Source organism: Phoxinus phoxinus (genome assembly GCF_949152265.1).
Source record: "Phoxinus phoxinus genome assembly, chromosome: 8".
Taxonomy (NCBI): Eukaryota; Metazoa; Chordata; class Actinopteri; order Cypriniformes; family Leuciscidae; genus Phoxinus; species Phoxinus phoxinus.
The window spans coordinates 4,015,847-4,031,699 of NC_136883.1; the positions used below are offsets into that span (position 1 = coordinate 4,015,847).

At 38.5% G+C, this 15,853-nt stretch overlaps 1 protein-coding gene across 2 annotated transcripts in view; it reads left to right on the forward strand.

The window, feature by feature from the left end:
- clmpb (CXADR like membrane protein b) overlaps positions 1–15,853 on the forward strand; it is a 94,419-nt gene that overhangs the window by 65,985 nt on the left and 12,581 nt on the right. For both annotated transcript variants that reach the window (XM_079621143.1, XM_079621144.1), the window contains exons 2-4: positions 3,506–3,663; positions 9,177–9,372; positions 13,135–13,302. In XM_079621143.1, the coding sequence (XP_079477269.1) occupies positions 3,506–3,663; positions 9,177–9,372; positions 13,135–13,302 (522 nt within the window). The remainder of the gene's footprint in view (positions 1–3,505; positions 3,664–9,176; positions 9,373–13,134; positions 13,303–15,853) is intronic.

Genomic DNA, 15,853 nt, shown 5'->3' on the forward strand with positions numbered 1-15,853 from the left:
CTTTTGTGAAAAAAAAGTGTTAATTTGTGTTAATGTGGCTTTACACATTAATATAAAATTGTGTTTGTTTGAATATGAAATGCTGACAAAAGTGTCAGACTCAAAAACAGGGCCGGCTCTAGCCCTTTGGTTGTCCTAGGCGAGATTGAGTTTTGCGCCCCCGTAACCCTATAGGGAGCCCGCGCCCTAGAGATGCGCGGATGGGCTATTATTTCATCCGCAAAGAAATGCCTATTTCACTTTATTTTTTAGCAAATAGATAGAAAGCTCGGATAAAATAACAAATAATTTACATTATAGGCAAACTCTACGCACTGTCATGTCAGGGTGACGACTATAGGACAGCGCCGCCGCTCCCACCACGCGCATCACGCGCTGTGCGTAGGGCAACCAAGAGCTGAGGGAGCACCAAAAAAATAGCCTAATGAAAAATCAATAATTATAATGCCAATATTATTTCAGTATAGAAATGCAGACATCCCAAGTCTCCCGCATATTGATAGCGGCTCACTGATGCCCGCGAATTAGTTAAAATCTCTTTTTTGGATGTAGGTATAGTCAGATAACAATATTTAACAATGTATACATATATTTTTCATTTGATTGGTTCAACCGCCCGCCACCCGCCCGAATTTAATTAAAATATAATTTTTCGTCACGTCATCCGCCCGATCTGCGGTTTATCCGCGGCTGTAACCGCCAACCGTGCATCTCTACCGCGCCCCCAACACATTTGTCGCCCTAGGCAACCGCCTAGTTCGCCTATAGCAATCGCCAGCCCTGAGTCTACTGTAGCTAATTAGCATTAGCATTAGAGCTCAATGTATTGAATCTCATGTTCTAACCGTTAGGCCACAGGTCTGGTAAACAATGGCGGGTAGGCTACAACAGGGCTAAAGGCTCCACAGGGTAAAAGTTGATTCTGAGCTAATTTGGTATAATATTTTTGTGGGGTTTTTTAAATGTTGTAGATTTAAGTAGCAAGTGAGAATCGCTAAAATGCTTGAATATATTCTGAGACAAAGGTCTTGTTAATGAATTTCAGTTTTGTTCAAGCTAATTAAACCAACAGTTTTTAATAACAGAAGAATATGTTAAAGTATGACATTTGGGGTAAAAGGCACATCTGCTGTCAGGGTTAAAGGCACAATAATTAACTTGATAATCAATATCTGGCTAACTTTTCCATTTGTTGACATGACATGGTTAGATTCAGATGGTAAACATCATATGTTAAGATGGATGTCCACCTTAGAGATAATCACCATATTTATAATGAAACCATTATTTAAAAATATGATATATATATTTTGATTTATGTAAATATAAATGTAATTATTATGGGATCTCATTCAATGCTTTCAGAATCTTTACTTTTTAATATCATTTTGATTATGTACTTTTTAACAATATTTAACAATGTATACATATATTTTTCATTTGATTGGTTTAACCGCCCGCCCGATATAAAATATAATTTTTCGTCACGTCATCCGCCCGATCTGCGGTTTATCCGCGGCTGTAACCGCCAACCGTGCATCTCTACCGCGCCCCCAACACATTTGTCACCCTAGGCAACCGCCTAGTTCGCCTATAGCAATCGCCAGCCTTGCATGTTTTGTTTAATATTTTGTTTAATATTTTTATATGAACATATTGTAATGACGTTGTGGAGGTCTCCTGGCCCGGCCGCATGCCCTGGTGATCTCCAGGAAGATCAAACCATAAATCGCATTATGCATTAGATCCCGTTGATTCTGTATTATGACGCAGTAGGAACAGTGTTTTGGCACAGGTGGTGTCTCATGGGTTGCAGACAGTCACTCATGCATGTCAGTCAACTGATCACGAGTGCTTTGTTAGCGACACGTGGCGCATGCATTCTTACCATGACGTGGTGATTGCCAAATGAGCAGAGCCAGACAAAACACACTTAAAACCGCACGTCCATCAATCCCAAGTCTGTGTTTAGCAATACAACTCATTCCCTTCCCTATTCCCTTGGGTTGAAGAGCTAAAATGAGGAAATGTCATAATATTTACAGAAGCAGGATGAATCTGTATGCTGGCATCATTTGAGCAACTGTTGCATAGGTGAAGAGTCTGCAGCTATTTGTGATATTCGACAGCAGATTAAGTGTAATGTTATGCTAATGCCGGAACTCCATAAATATCTGTTGGTATAAGAGCGGTGAAGCTGTGAGTTATGCTGCATTGTTTGTATTGCAAGCTCCTCTCACCAGGTGGAAGGAATTGCGCATCTCGTCCTATTCCTGCCTCATGGGACCTAACTAGTCTGCAAATCCCCACGACGCCTGTCTGTAATGCTACTCAAGCCTCCGGCAATGTGCAACAGCCTCAAGTAAATTAGCCAGGATCCCTGTGGCGGAAAGAGCTATAGGTTCATAGAGTCTGAAATAGTATACTTGATGTGGACTTGCCATTTTGTGGTGCATTTGTAAATGTATAAGTCGGAAGAGTGTGAAAATCATCTATCTGGGGTTTTGGGACTTACTAACCTTCCAAACTAAAGTATTTTTTGTGTTGCTACAGTGTGTCTTGTTAGACTGCATGATAAATGCTGAAGCCCATGCCAGTCTTAGTGGAACTTGATTTTGTTAAACCATTTTAGTACTTTTTTTAAAAAATAACATGAAATGGCATTCACAAGTTGCTCCTGAAATGTAATCTAAGTGAAACATATAGTGACAAATAGTGAAAGTGTGGAATTTTATCCATCACATTTACATTGCCTTGCCAAACAACCACTAGTGGCAGTAAAACGCCAACAATTTTTATTCCTTTTTAAACTAATTACAGGGGAAGAATTTAATTTGACTTATTTTCTAGAGGTTACTGGCACAATACTATGACCTCAAAACACTTTTACCATGGTTCATGATTTGTAAACTAATACATTTGAACATTTTCATCACACTCACAGGTCTATATGTGTGGCTTTTTCTAATGTAGTAAACTTGCTCTGTAGTTCACCTGGTACAACTTATTTTACAAGTCACAATAAAAGAGCTCAAAGACTTCTAGAAACAAACTAAAAATGTATGTTTGCTTCAGCACATGTGTTTTTTTTTATCTCACATTGGCTTTTTAACACTATCAATTAGGATTAGGGTATGTTTAGTGTAGGTGGTACATTATTTTTGAGCATGATAAAGCATTAACCTTTTAACACAACTCGCCAGACATTTCACTTCTGAACTGCTGGGATACAACAAACAATGCAATAAACCGTTGCCAGATTAACATCCATCTGTTTCGGATAGAACCAGACTTTTAAGTGCCTCACTGGACAAAACAAAAAGTGTCACACAAAACATGCAAGAGGAACATTATATTGTTTTGCATGCACGTTTTTCATTGAGACTGGGTTGCAATAAAACCTGGAAGTTTTTTAAAGGAAGTAAATAATGTCCTAAATGTGGAATTGTCCACCAGTCCATTGCATGATTTCACAGACGTGCTGTGTTTGTGTCTTTCTCTACAGTGCTGTTGAGTTTGCTCTCGACTGGGGCTCAGACCGAGATGAAGAGGGTTGTCGGGGACAACGCCACATTGCCTTGCCATCACCAGTTCTGGCAGTCGAATGGACAAACACTGGACATCGAGTGGCTCCTGCAGAAACCCAACGTCAAACAGCGTGTGGTAAGAGATCTTTGTCTCTCTCTCTCTCTCTCTCTCTGAAGTAAAGATCATGTTCCCTGAAGATATTTAGTAAATTTCCTACTGTAAATATAAAAAAACATTTATTTTTGTGAGTGAATGCAGCACAATCGTGAACATAAATGCACAACTTTAAAGGAGATTTTCTCAATGTTTAGATTTTTTTGCACCCTCATATTCCAGATTTTCAATAGTTGTATCTTGTCCAAATATTGTCCTATCCTACAATTGTCCTATAACACATCAATGGAAAGCTTATTTATTCAGTTTTCAGATGATGTATTAATCTCAATTTTAAAAAAATTGACCCATGTGACTGGTCTTGTGGTCCAGGGTCACATATTAGCGACTACTGTGTGTGTGTTTGTATATATAATCCGAATAATAATTGTTTTTATTAATAATAGCTAATAATTTGTGTCATTTCGGTAACCATCATATTTGTTCTCCTTTTAAAGTAAACCATAAATAATAATAAAAAAAGTTGAGATTTATAATAATGATGTTATAACTCTTTTGGGACAAGTGAAAGTCTCCTCTTAATTTCATATTTTGTGTCTGTCAGTAGGGGACAGACATATAATCTCAACCTTGTAAATTATACCGTCTAGCAATCTCTCAGAACTCCATAGCAACCACACAAATCACCCAAGCAACTGCTAGTGTTGACTGTCAGCTCTCTCAGTGAGTCTGGGTCTGTCACAGGTCTAAATCACATCTCTCTTTGAAATGCACAGCCGTCTGGTATACGTACGTATCAGTACACCTAACAGACGCTTCACCCGTCTCTCTTTCTCCCTCGCTCTCGCATAAACACATTCAGATAAGAGCTTCGTCTTATCTGCCCGAAGTGAGAATCTTTCACTGTGAAGCTAACATTGTTTGAACACAGCTTCAAGTTTAGATATCCTTCATGTAGCAGCGCACAATAATTCATCAGGGGGAAGTCAAAAGGCGATATACTTTCAGATGAATTGAATTATCTGATTGTGATAAGGCTTTTTATTCCCCCATGCACATGACAGACAGCGATCTTTCCTTTGTTTGAAAGTCAACACAGATCTGTTCATATAATCAGTTGAGATTTCATTTCTGAAGAAAGAAAGAAAGAAAGAAAGAAAGAAAGAAAGAAAGAAAGAAAGAAAGAAAGAAAGAAAGAAAGAAAGAAAGAAAGAAAGAAAGAAAGAAAGAAAGAAAGAAAGAAAGAAAGAGAAAGAAAGAAAGAAAGGCTTATAAAGAAATTCGCATCACAGTCTTGGAAACCTCTGGGACGGCTGGCTCATTGCATGTAATATTTAATGGAAAGATAACAGTTGAGACGTCATTAATTAAAATCAAATGTCTGAAAGTGTGATTAGGAATAAAACTGAGCCTCTGGCATAATAAATAAGTCATTCTTTTGTTTCGCTGGAAGGCTTGTGTTACTAGAAGCGTTCAGCTTGTCAACATTTAGCCACAGCTTGTTTAGCAGTGTGTTGTAGACTCTAAGGAGATGTGTTCACACACAAGCATGCTAATGCTACTGATAATGCCAGTGGTTTTGCATGTTTAGCATCGCCCAGTTTGCTCCTGCTGGTAAATACCAGTGATGTGTCGGGTCATGAACGATTCGTTCCTTTTGGACGAATCTTTAATATGATTCGGGACTACCGTTGTCACAGAGCCACTTCATGCGTTTTCTGTGATGGGATAGATATCCGATCGTGACGGAGTCTTAGGTGGTTTAATCTGGTCTCCCAGCTTGACCAGCTGAAAAGTACGCAAAACCCCTTTACAGTTTTTTTCGATTGCTAAACGACAGTGAGCACAACTGGAGCTACATGTGCAAAACTCTAACTACAGTCTGCACAGCAGCAGTTCATGTGGACCAAACTCTAGTTCGTTTTTCATTGCTTGAACACAGTTTTCAAAACTCTACACACTTATCCCATGACTTTAACTACAACCTGCACAACACTGTGGATTTACAGCACTTTGTTCAAATGCTAACACACTGGTGTCAAAACTGTGAACCACACATTCAAAACAGAATAGATTTCAGCCTTGTGCCTTTCAAACACTGCTGATGGCAACTTCAGCTGAAACAGGTGAGATTTACATCCTTACAGTAAATGAGAACATTACAGGAATTTATTTTGTTTTGCAATTATAGAATATTTACACAGATATATATTACAGTAAGTTTGACTGTAAAATATATTTTTACTGTATTACTGTATATACTGTAATATACAACATAACCCAAAGGCTGGCCCCAACAGCAGGAAGAGGAAAAATATTTTCAGATGCGCAGGAAAATGCTATTGTCGCAGATTTATGGTTTTGTACCTGCCTGCATATTCACCCTTCCTCAACCCAATAGAGGAGTTTTTTTCTGCCTGGAGGTGTAAAGTGTTTGGTCACCACCACCCACATGACCAAATGTCTCTTTTGGAAGCCATGCGTGCCGGATGTGAGGACACGAGTCCAGAGGACTACCAGGGATGGATAAGGCACTCCAGAAGGTTCTTCCCCAGGTGCATGGCAAGAGAGAACATTTGATGTGATGTTGATGAAAACCTGTGGCCTGATGCTAGAGATTAGCAGGATTAGCCCCTCAATTATTTGTTCGAATTACAGTATGTACTTTTAGTTTCTACCTTTTTTTCCTCATTACTGTAATTCTGTAAATTACTACAGACTATTGTGAAGCAAACTGCTAATTTGCATTTACCTTAAAGAATTGTTATGTTCTAAAAATGTACTGTAAACAAATCATGTGAAAGAATGTAACTCTTTTCTTTGAAGAAAATATTACTTTGTATGAAGTCACTGAAATTGTTCAAACTGTAAAGATGAAAAGTTTGTATTTTCTGTATTGGTGTTTGATGCTAGTGTTTTTACTCTCAGTGTGTTCTGAGTGACAGTGTGTGTTATCTCAGTGAGGGTTGTGCACAGTGTTTGGCTGCACTGAGCCTGTTTTGAGCCATGTGTTAAGAGTTGTGTTGCTTGGAGTGAGTTTTGCAGGTGATGTGAACTGTTTAGCTCAGGTGACTGTTGGTAGTGCAGACTGTAGTTAGAGTTTTGCACATGTAGCTCCAGTTGTGCTCACTGTCGTTTAGCAATCGAAAAAAACTGTAAAACCTGCTAACAGACCAGACAGAGTGAACGTTTTGACCAGCAAACCTGCAATGTATACTTGCCTTTGACTTTTCATGTTCGTGTGTAGCACGTCGCATGTACATCCATACAACATCCGTGCAGCTGTTACTGAGATGAACAGAAATACTAACAGAGCTCAGCTATATTACACCGATACTTGGATAATGCAAACAACCTCTTTCTTTGAAGTGAAGCCATAACCTGTGACTCAAACTTTTGTTAGAGAAGATTATTCTGGCGTCAATTGTAATCTGAATAAATAAATATGACAAAGAGTATCATGTCATGACTGTCAGTGATACTGGATGCACACAATAAGAATCACAGATGTTTTGGCCAGAAATGCAAATGAGTTTTGCAGTGTGTGTGTGTGCGTGTGCGTGTGTGCGTGTGCGTGTGCGTGTGCGTGTGTGTGTGTGTGTGTGTGTGTGTGTGTGTGTGTGTGTGTGTGTGTGTGTGTGTGTGTGTGTGTGTGTGTGTGTGTGTGTGTGTGTGTGTGTGTGTGTGTGCGTGTGTGCGTGTGTGAAACGAGCAGTCATCGCAGACAGCTCTGGCAGGTGAACCCAACTGCAGGTCTGCTGATGTGTCGTGGCATCAGCGTTTAGTTCTTAACCCCAGGCATTCAGGAGGCTGTCACAGTCAGACTGTGTGTGAATGTGTGTGTTGGCAGCTGTGTTTGTGTGTGACAGCCATTTAGCATCTTTTCAAAGAGTAGTCAGCACAGGTAGAGGTTCTATAAATCAGAAAAAACCTTTTGTCTTTTGCACAGAGTAGTGCAGTTGTCGCCAAGTAACCATCAGAAGAAGAAAAAAGAAGAACAACGAAGAAAACAACCAGATTTATACCTTTTCTGAAGAAAATGAAAGTGTTTTCTAATGCAAGGTTCCCGCTACAATGCTAGAGTGTTGCAGGGAGTTGTCAGGATGTTGCCATCAGTTTCTGATGAGTCTTGAGTGTTTTCAGCATTTCACTCTTTTACTATTAATGTATTCTGGGTGGTTTGGTTGTTTTGGGTGCTAGCATTAATGTGTTTTTCAGAGGTGTTTTAGCATGTTGCTATAACACAGTCTCACCCCAAAACGTCACATACTGACGGGTCTTGACCATACGGCAACATACGACGAAAAGGGTACCCTTTAACGTCCATGTGTGACGATTCGGGTATGGTTGGGTTTAGGTATGCGTTAGGGTACCGCTAGGAGGCGCTGCAGGTGCGCTTATGTCTGCGTCTCATATTGACGTTATAGGGGTACCCTTTTCGTCGTATGTTGACGTATGATCAAGACCCGTCAGTATATGACGTTTTGGGGTGAGACCGGGCTGGTTGCTACGTGTTTACTAGAGTTGTAAGGGCACTGCTAGTTGGAATTTTTATCTATTTCTGAGTGTTTTTAGCATTTTACTATGTGATTACAGGGTTGCCCACAGTGGTTGCTAAGACCATAGATATATATGTACACAGACGCCTCATTAGCGACCGCTTCAATGGGCTGCTATACGTAAGCCATCCACCATATTGGAACGGTCAAAGCCGGTCCGTTAACATTCGAGAGCAAGTTGACTTATTGTCTGAAACTATACATGTATATCTAAATATTTGAAATAGACTTCAGCAGACGGTTTTGGTAAACTAGCACAATACAACAAGACAAAGGTGTCAGCTAATACAACATTAAAAAGTTACCATAGTTAAAGTAAAAACATGTAATATTGACTGATATAATATATAGTATATTGACTTATACATATACAGTAAAAATACAAACCAACACATTCTCACCTGTGAAAGGTTATCCCATTTCTTCTGGAATTTAAATCTCTGTGGTTTCACAACCAGAAGATGTGCAATGTTGTGGCATCATTGGTTCTTACTGTGAGTAAAAACACGCTGCCTGTTCCAAGATGGCGGGCTCGTCGGCATGTTTTAAGCGGTCGAATATGGCATCTACGCATGCATGTATTGTTTTAGGTGGCTGCCAAGGCATTGCAATGCGTTTCTGAGGTGTTCTGAAGGTTTTTAATGCTTTGCTATATGTGGCTTTTAGTGTATTCTGGATGGTTGCTTGATGCATTTGCTTGTTTTTGTTAGTTGCGAGGGCATTTCTGTTTGCTTTTAGCGTGTAGCTACTAGATTTGCTCTCATAGCTAGGTTGATTTCAGTGGCTGCCAATGTATCGGGGTGGTTTCTAGGTGGTTGCTTATGGACCGAATCAAAAGAGCTCAACTCAAAAAGTTTCTAGATTTTTTTTAGCCTGTTTCATCCCTTTGTCTTCAACTAAAATAGATGTCTGATTCCACTGATTTCTTTCATTTATATGAAAGCTCTTTCTGTCTCTCTCGCTGTTACATTTCAGATCATCACATTCTTCAACAATGAGGTCTACACCAACGACAACCATGCCAGTCGTCTGTCCTTCGCGGGCGACTACCTGAACGGAGACGCCTCTCTCCTCATTAGTGATCTGCAGCTGACGGACTCTGGAGAATACCACTGTAAGGTCAAGACTGGCGGCAAATACCACTGGAGCCAAGTCAACCTCATTGTGCTGGGTAAGGCTCGTCTTCCTGGAATCAGCTCCCAACCATTTCCTCCATCAGCCAGCCTCACGCTGATTCAATTTGATCATCGTTCAGATTACAAAATTTGGCCATCATTGACGTACTCTAGAAATATGATTGGTTGCGTTTGCTGGCCAGTCACTCTCAACTCTGGTGGCTGGTTATGTTTGCTTCACTTCGGATGTTAAATCGAGAGGATGTTAATTTGAAATGGTGGGATGAGAGAACATTGATTGAGCTCTATCTCTTAAAAACAGAAGAGGCAGAATTAGGAGCTTATGTGATTTCTCTTCTTCTAGCAAAACAGTTTACTGTCATCCCAAATGAGGTTCAGATGAGCTTCTCATGATTTGATATTTTGCTATGTCTGGTTTCCATTATTAGACCGGAGGGTTTCCAAGCCGTCATTCAAACGCAGTATCTCTGACACCGCAGCGCTCAGCCAAGAGAAGAACTGGAAAGAAAGACGTTTCTTTTTATTTAGACTCATCTCTATCATATGCTTTTGTTGCGTGGTTCCTATTTTCAAGGACTCGCAGCTTATGCCGAGCAGTTTGAAGTTGTATATCACGTCCTAATTTTATTTCCTAAATCATTTTATTACCAGATTAGTACGCTAGCCACAGAGGGACAGGATATTGGTGTAAAGTTGAAAGAAAGAGAAAAAGAGAGATAAATGAGAGGATGAATTGATGTAAATCCGGCCTCCACCCTAGAGTTTCTCTCATGTATTAGCATATCACAGAAGATTAGCTCAATTCTGCCTTCCCATAATCCTCATTCTCCACCCCCTGTTTCTCTCGCTACTCTTCTTTTTTCTTTCCTCTCCGTCACTCTATAAACACATTACAGCGAGTTAGTGTTCACATGAGGATGTTATTTTCAGCCTTTATTTTGCCTTTATCGCAATTTGCAGTTGAGAGTGGACAGGAAATGACGCACACGCATTAATCATAATTTTTATTAATTGCTTGCAGCTTCTGTGAATGATGGTCCCGCTAAGCTCTGCTCGTTTCCTGAGATTTCTTCAATCAGAGCTAAACTAATGGCCATTGTTTCAATTGGAGTCCATCCGCATGTTCATTGATTTTCAGTATGGAGCATAAGCTGTGAAAAATCATGTCCGCTGATTATTTTATGAGACGAGGACCGCATCCTGGAACAGCACAGTTATTCCAAGCACCAATTGGAATTATAAAAATAATAACCATATTGTTTCCAATCATACAGTCCACACAATCCATTTAATTTTATGTTACTGTTTTGTCTTCTTGTGAACTTGTGATCTCAACAGAACTAGATAGACTATATATATACATGTAATTAGTTTATATTTTTCTATTTTCTGCTTTAATTTTAATTTTAGTTCAAGGTTTAGCAATTTAGTTGTTTTTGTCATTTTTTTTGTATTTTTTTTTTTTAAGTACATCTATATATAGTTCTACATAAATATAGAAGTACTGCATTGGCAACTAGCTGAATTTTATATAACTTTATTTTTTGTTTTCTTTTATTTCAGTTAAGTTTTATTTTATTTCCAATAACAAAATAGTTTGGGTTATGGTTGTAAACTATAATAATCCTGATTCTGTAAAAATATTATACATATACAGTAAGACACAAAACATTTTTGCATTTTTTTTTATTTAATACAAAGTCATTAATGACAAAATATATTATCAGCATAACTACTTGAGTTACGAATGAACGTGAATTTCATATATTATTTATTTGTTGTTTTTGTCATAACTTTTCTTTGTTAAATTTTTTTTCTGTTTTTCTCTAAGTTTTTTTTTTTATATATCTAAAATAGATAATGTTTACATTTTTTAAAGAATGCCATTGTAGAAAATGGCTCTAACTCTGCACAAAAATATAGAGAGTTTGATAGCTGGATGGCTTCTGATGTGTTTGTGTGTTTATAGACTGGGTCAGTATAGGGCCAGAAAGGGCCACAGAGGTCTACAGGCTGTCTCCTAACAGTCATTCAGCCTCCAGACAGATCCCTCTGGACCGGCTCATCTAACTGACCCCAGAACAGTTTAGAGCAGTGCTGCGGTAAGCAGGATGCCAGTGGGACTGGTCTGAGGTCACTTGGTAACTGTTGTGAGGCAGTGTGGTGTTTGATTTGGCTTCAGTGTCCACTCAGATCTGCTGCGTTAGGTCATAGGGGAGTTATCAAACCAGTCAGTGCACAGGACAACAAATCCTGACCTTTGCCCAAATCCTGACCCTTGCCTCCCCAAATGTCACAGTTGAGATGGATTGCCTCTTTGATATTGATTTTCCTGCAAAAAAAAAAAAAAGGCAGTGTGCTGAGTTTGCAAGTTTTAGTATCATAGTACAGTAAATTCAAAATACTGCTTCAAAGTGTCAAACAATATCGATATAGATAGTTAGAGCACATCCAGTGTTGGGCAGTAGCGTCGCTACAAGTAGTGACACTACTAGTTTAACTACATTTCTCACTAGCGTGGTGGTAGCGTCGCTGTTTTCTGAATCAAATAGCTTTTCAGTAGCGAAGCTCTTTTTTTTATCAAGTAGTGCGGTAGCGTCCACACACTACACACAAGCTACATTTTCCCAAGCATTTCTAAAGTTCAAGCTCAAATCGGAAATAAAACTGCTAAGTATCACTGATGCTGAATCAGTAAGTGACGATGACTTCTTCATGTTTTTTTTACGGCGGTTGGCAACCATAGGATCATATTTCATTCCCACGATGCGGAAAACACGGACAGAATCGCAGAATCCAGAATGAACGCGCGGTTTCATTTACCACACACATTCGTGCATGAGCTTTATCCACACAGCCGCTCTGAGAGTCACTTCAGCAGCATTTTAGCTTGATTTGAGAAAAACTATCGTCAAATCATAAAAACACACAGAGACTCAAAGGTCTACACGGCAACCCGTCAAAATAAAAGGTTGGTTTAACCTTTGAAGAAAGTTGTGCTTAAATCATTACATTTTAAATCATTGGTTATTATAATGAAATTAAACCATTAAAATGGAATCAAGAAAACAAAAAGAAAACAAAATTTGGTAAATTCTTTAAAAAAAAATCATAGTGCCCTAAATTTGATTAATTTTAATATTTTAATAGATGATTGTTAAATTGTATAAGTTTCATGGTTTCAATTAAAAAAAAAATTAATCGTTTTATATAGTTATGTTTTTTGTTTTGTTTTTGTTTTCAAATTGGTTTGGAACAGTTTGTGAATAAACAATTGTACTGATAAATGATGCCTATCTGTTTGACTGACAAAAAAAAAAAAAAATAGCTTAGATGTAGTAAGCTTCTTTTGCCATATTGCTGTAGCTTAGCTTGCTACATTTCCCAGGGAGGTAGCTTCAGTGTAGTGAAGCTGAATTTAATGTAGAGTAACTGCTAGCTTAGCTCACTACATTTTCCAAGTAGCTTGCCCAACACTGAGCACATCTATACAGATTTATATATATACAGACAGACAGACAGATCACTTGTTACAAGAAAAATCTTTGTTTCATGTTTTCTGCTAAAAATTCACCATCCCTGATATAAAAGCACAACCATTTTTCTGGATGCTTGTCATTCAACCAAGAGGTGGTGTGACCCAGTCACCAAAAATCTGGGCTGGTAACAGAAAGGTAGTTGGTTCAAACCCCACAAAGGTTGATACGTGAATCTGGGCCTTGTTTCTATAGTAAGATGCGTTGGATAACAATTAACATTAATAACATTAACACACATTTGTGTTTCCTCGTTTACAGTGAAGCCCTCTAAACCCCGCTGCTGGATGGATGACCGGGTTCTGGAGGGCAGCGATGTGAAACTGAGCTGTAAGTCTTCAGACGGATCGGACCCCATTCAGTACAAATGGGAGAGAGTGCTGGATAAAGGCAAGAGTGTGGGAAAGCTGCCTCCTCTCGCCCTCATCGGTGAGTCAAACACCCGAACATCTCGCAAACCAGCATACCTTACTCTGGACAGAAAGGGGTCTGTACAGTTCCTTGCTGCTAACTTTCTCAAATAATAGTCTTGAATGTCTTTCAAAGATCTGATGCCATGAACCTTTGACAAATGCATGGCCTAGTTCTTCCACAGAAGTGCTGATTGTAGCAGATTAAACCTGTGAATGTTGACTCCCAGATGCTGCGTGGAACAGCCAATGACATTAGAACAGATTTCAACAGCTCTAGTGATATTAGCCCACAATATGCATTATAGGGTTGATGATATACAATGTGAAATGTGTCAAACGGTAGAGATATAGCTATAGCATACACTCTAAAAAATGCTGGGTTGTTTCAACCCAATTTTGGGTCAAATATGGACCAAACCCAGCCGTTGGGTTACATTTTTTAATTAAATTTTTAAACCAACGTTTGGGTTTGCCCATATTTGACCCAAAATTGGGTTGAAACAACCCAGCATTTTTAGCCTACTACACTGCAAAATTGCTGAATTCAACTGATTTGCAGTCACACATTCCTTCAAAATAGATTTACTTGTGGTCAAAGGTACCATTTTTTTTTAACTTATTGCTATGTTTTTTGAAAGAAGTCTCTGATGATAAACACACTCTAAAAAATGCTGGGTTGTTTGAAGTGACCCAATTTTGGGTAATATATGGACAAACCCAAACATGTGGTTAAAAAATTAATTTACTCATTAAACTGGGTTTGTCCATAGTTGACCCAAATTTGGGTTCAAACAACCCAGCATTTTTTAGAGTGCCTAGTCAGACTACATTACAAAATACAGCAAACGATGTTTGTCAGCCTTTGGCTGTTGTTAGAATTCGATCTCATTGGGTTCTGCTTGGGAAAACAAAACAACTTAGCGAAAGTGCAAGAACTACACAAATTCGAGTGTAATACGGCTTTGCAGATGGGACAGAATAATGCACTTTTTCAGATCAGTTTCTCCTGCTGACACCAGATCATCAGAGCCCCATATTGTTTTACAATCTATTTAGCCGTATGCAGTCAGTGCTGCAGGAGAGATGAACCGTGCCGTCGCCTGAGCTCAACAATTAACCACCCTCATCAATGACCACCTGCTCACTCTAATAAGCTTTCCTTGGCCGATACACATTCCACCACCCCTGAATTCACTGCAGATAGTGGACCAGAAGAGGGATGATGGGACAGGAATGGGGGGATGAAAGAGGAGGCATTGCATCCCGGAAGTGTAAATGATCCAGGCGACTCAAATCACTCTGGCTGACAAACGCTCCTCGGTTGAAGATCTAAACGCGGTTCTCGGGTCTCAAGACACGAGCGCTTCCTCACAGGCTACAGGGAAACATTTACTGTTCATCTGGAGTTGCAGCAGAACCATGAATCACCCTGACACACACAAACACTAATTCATTCACATAAACGCACACACTTTACTGGGTTTGCTCTCAATTCCTTCTCTGATTAAAACACTCTGTTTGATTGAAACCTGTAAAGTAGTGTAGTAAAGGAAGTCGTAAAAGACGGTAACACTGCTAGCACTGTTTTGTAGGTTCAGGATGAGTCTGGAACTGGAGAGTTGCTCATACCATAATCCTGCTTCATCAGCATTGTGTCCTTGAGCAATGCACATAACACTATACACAAGAAAACTTGCAAAATATGACAAAAACACCAAAATCTTATTCTACTGGGAAGTTGAGGAGACTGGTGGCAATTTTAACCCTTTAAAGTCACGATGTAACAGAAGTAGTGACAGATTGTTTCTTTTAGTGACGTTCATCTGAATGAAATGGATTTAAAAAGAAAATAATGTAGGGTGTGGACTTGAGCATCAGTTGTAGATTGGATGGAGGCAGATCTGAATGTGCGGTCAGTTGTAGTGATCTAAAAATTATTGGAGAAGTCCAGCATAAGAATTTTTCACTCGAAGATTTTGATTAAAAATTACAAGGTCAAAAAAAAAAAAAATCAAACATGCAGGGATTTTATCAAATGTTCTTTTATTGATCTAATCTTTTGATGTATCTGTTATACTGTATGTGGCAAAAATAATGTTACAATTAATAGACTTTTATAAAAAAAATCATTATACCGAATTTAATACAAGAAGTCTGTTACAATTGTCCGTTTTTGTCTTAGTGGACATAGTGTACAATATTAGAATTAGAATTATGTAAAGTAAAATCAAGTAATAAAGTTAAATAATTTTTTTATTTGTTACTTGTGTTAAAGATAAAATACGAAATAGTGTCTAAATAGACATTTTTAACATTGGGTTATATTATATTATATTATATTATATTATATTATATTATATTATATTATATTATATTATATTATATTATATTATATTATATTCAAAATGTTCACATTCTTTTTTCCAAACATTATTTGCTGTTCATGTACTGAATAATTGTCATAACTCTGGCTGTGTAACTGAAGAAATTTACAATGTACAATGTACATCTACCTAATTATCTGATAGACTGTAGTTGTACCTCAGCTTATATATGCACATGTATAT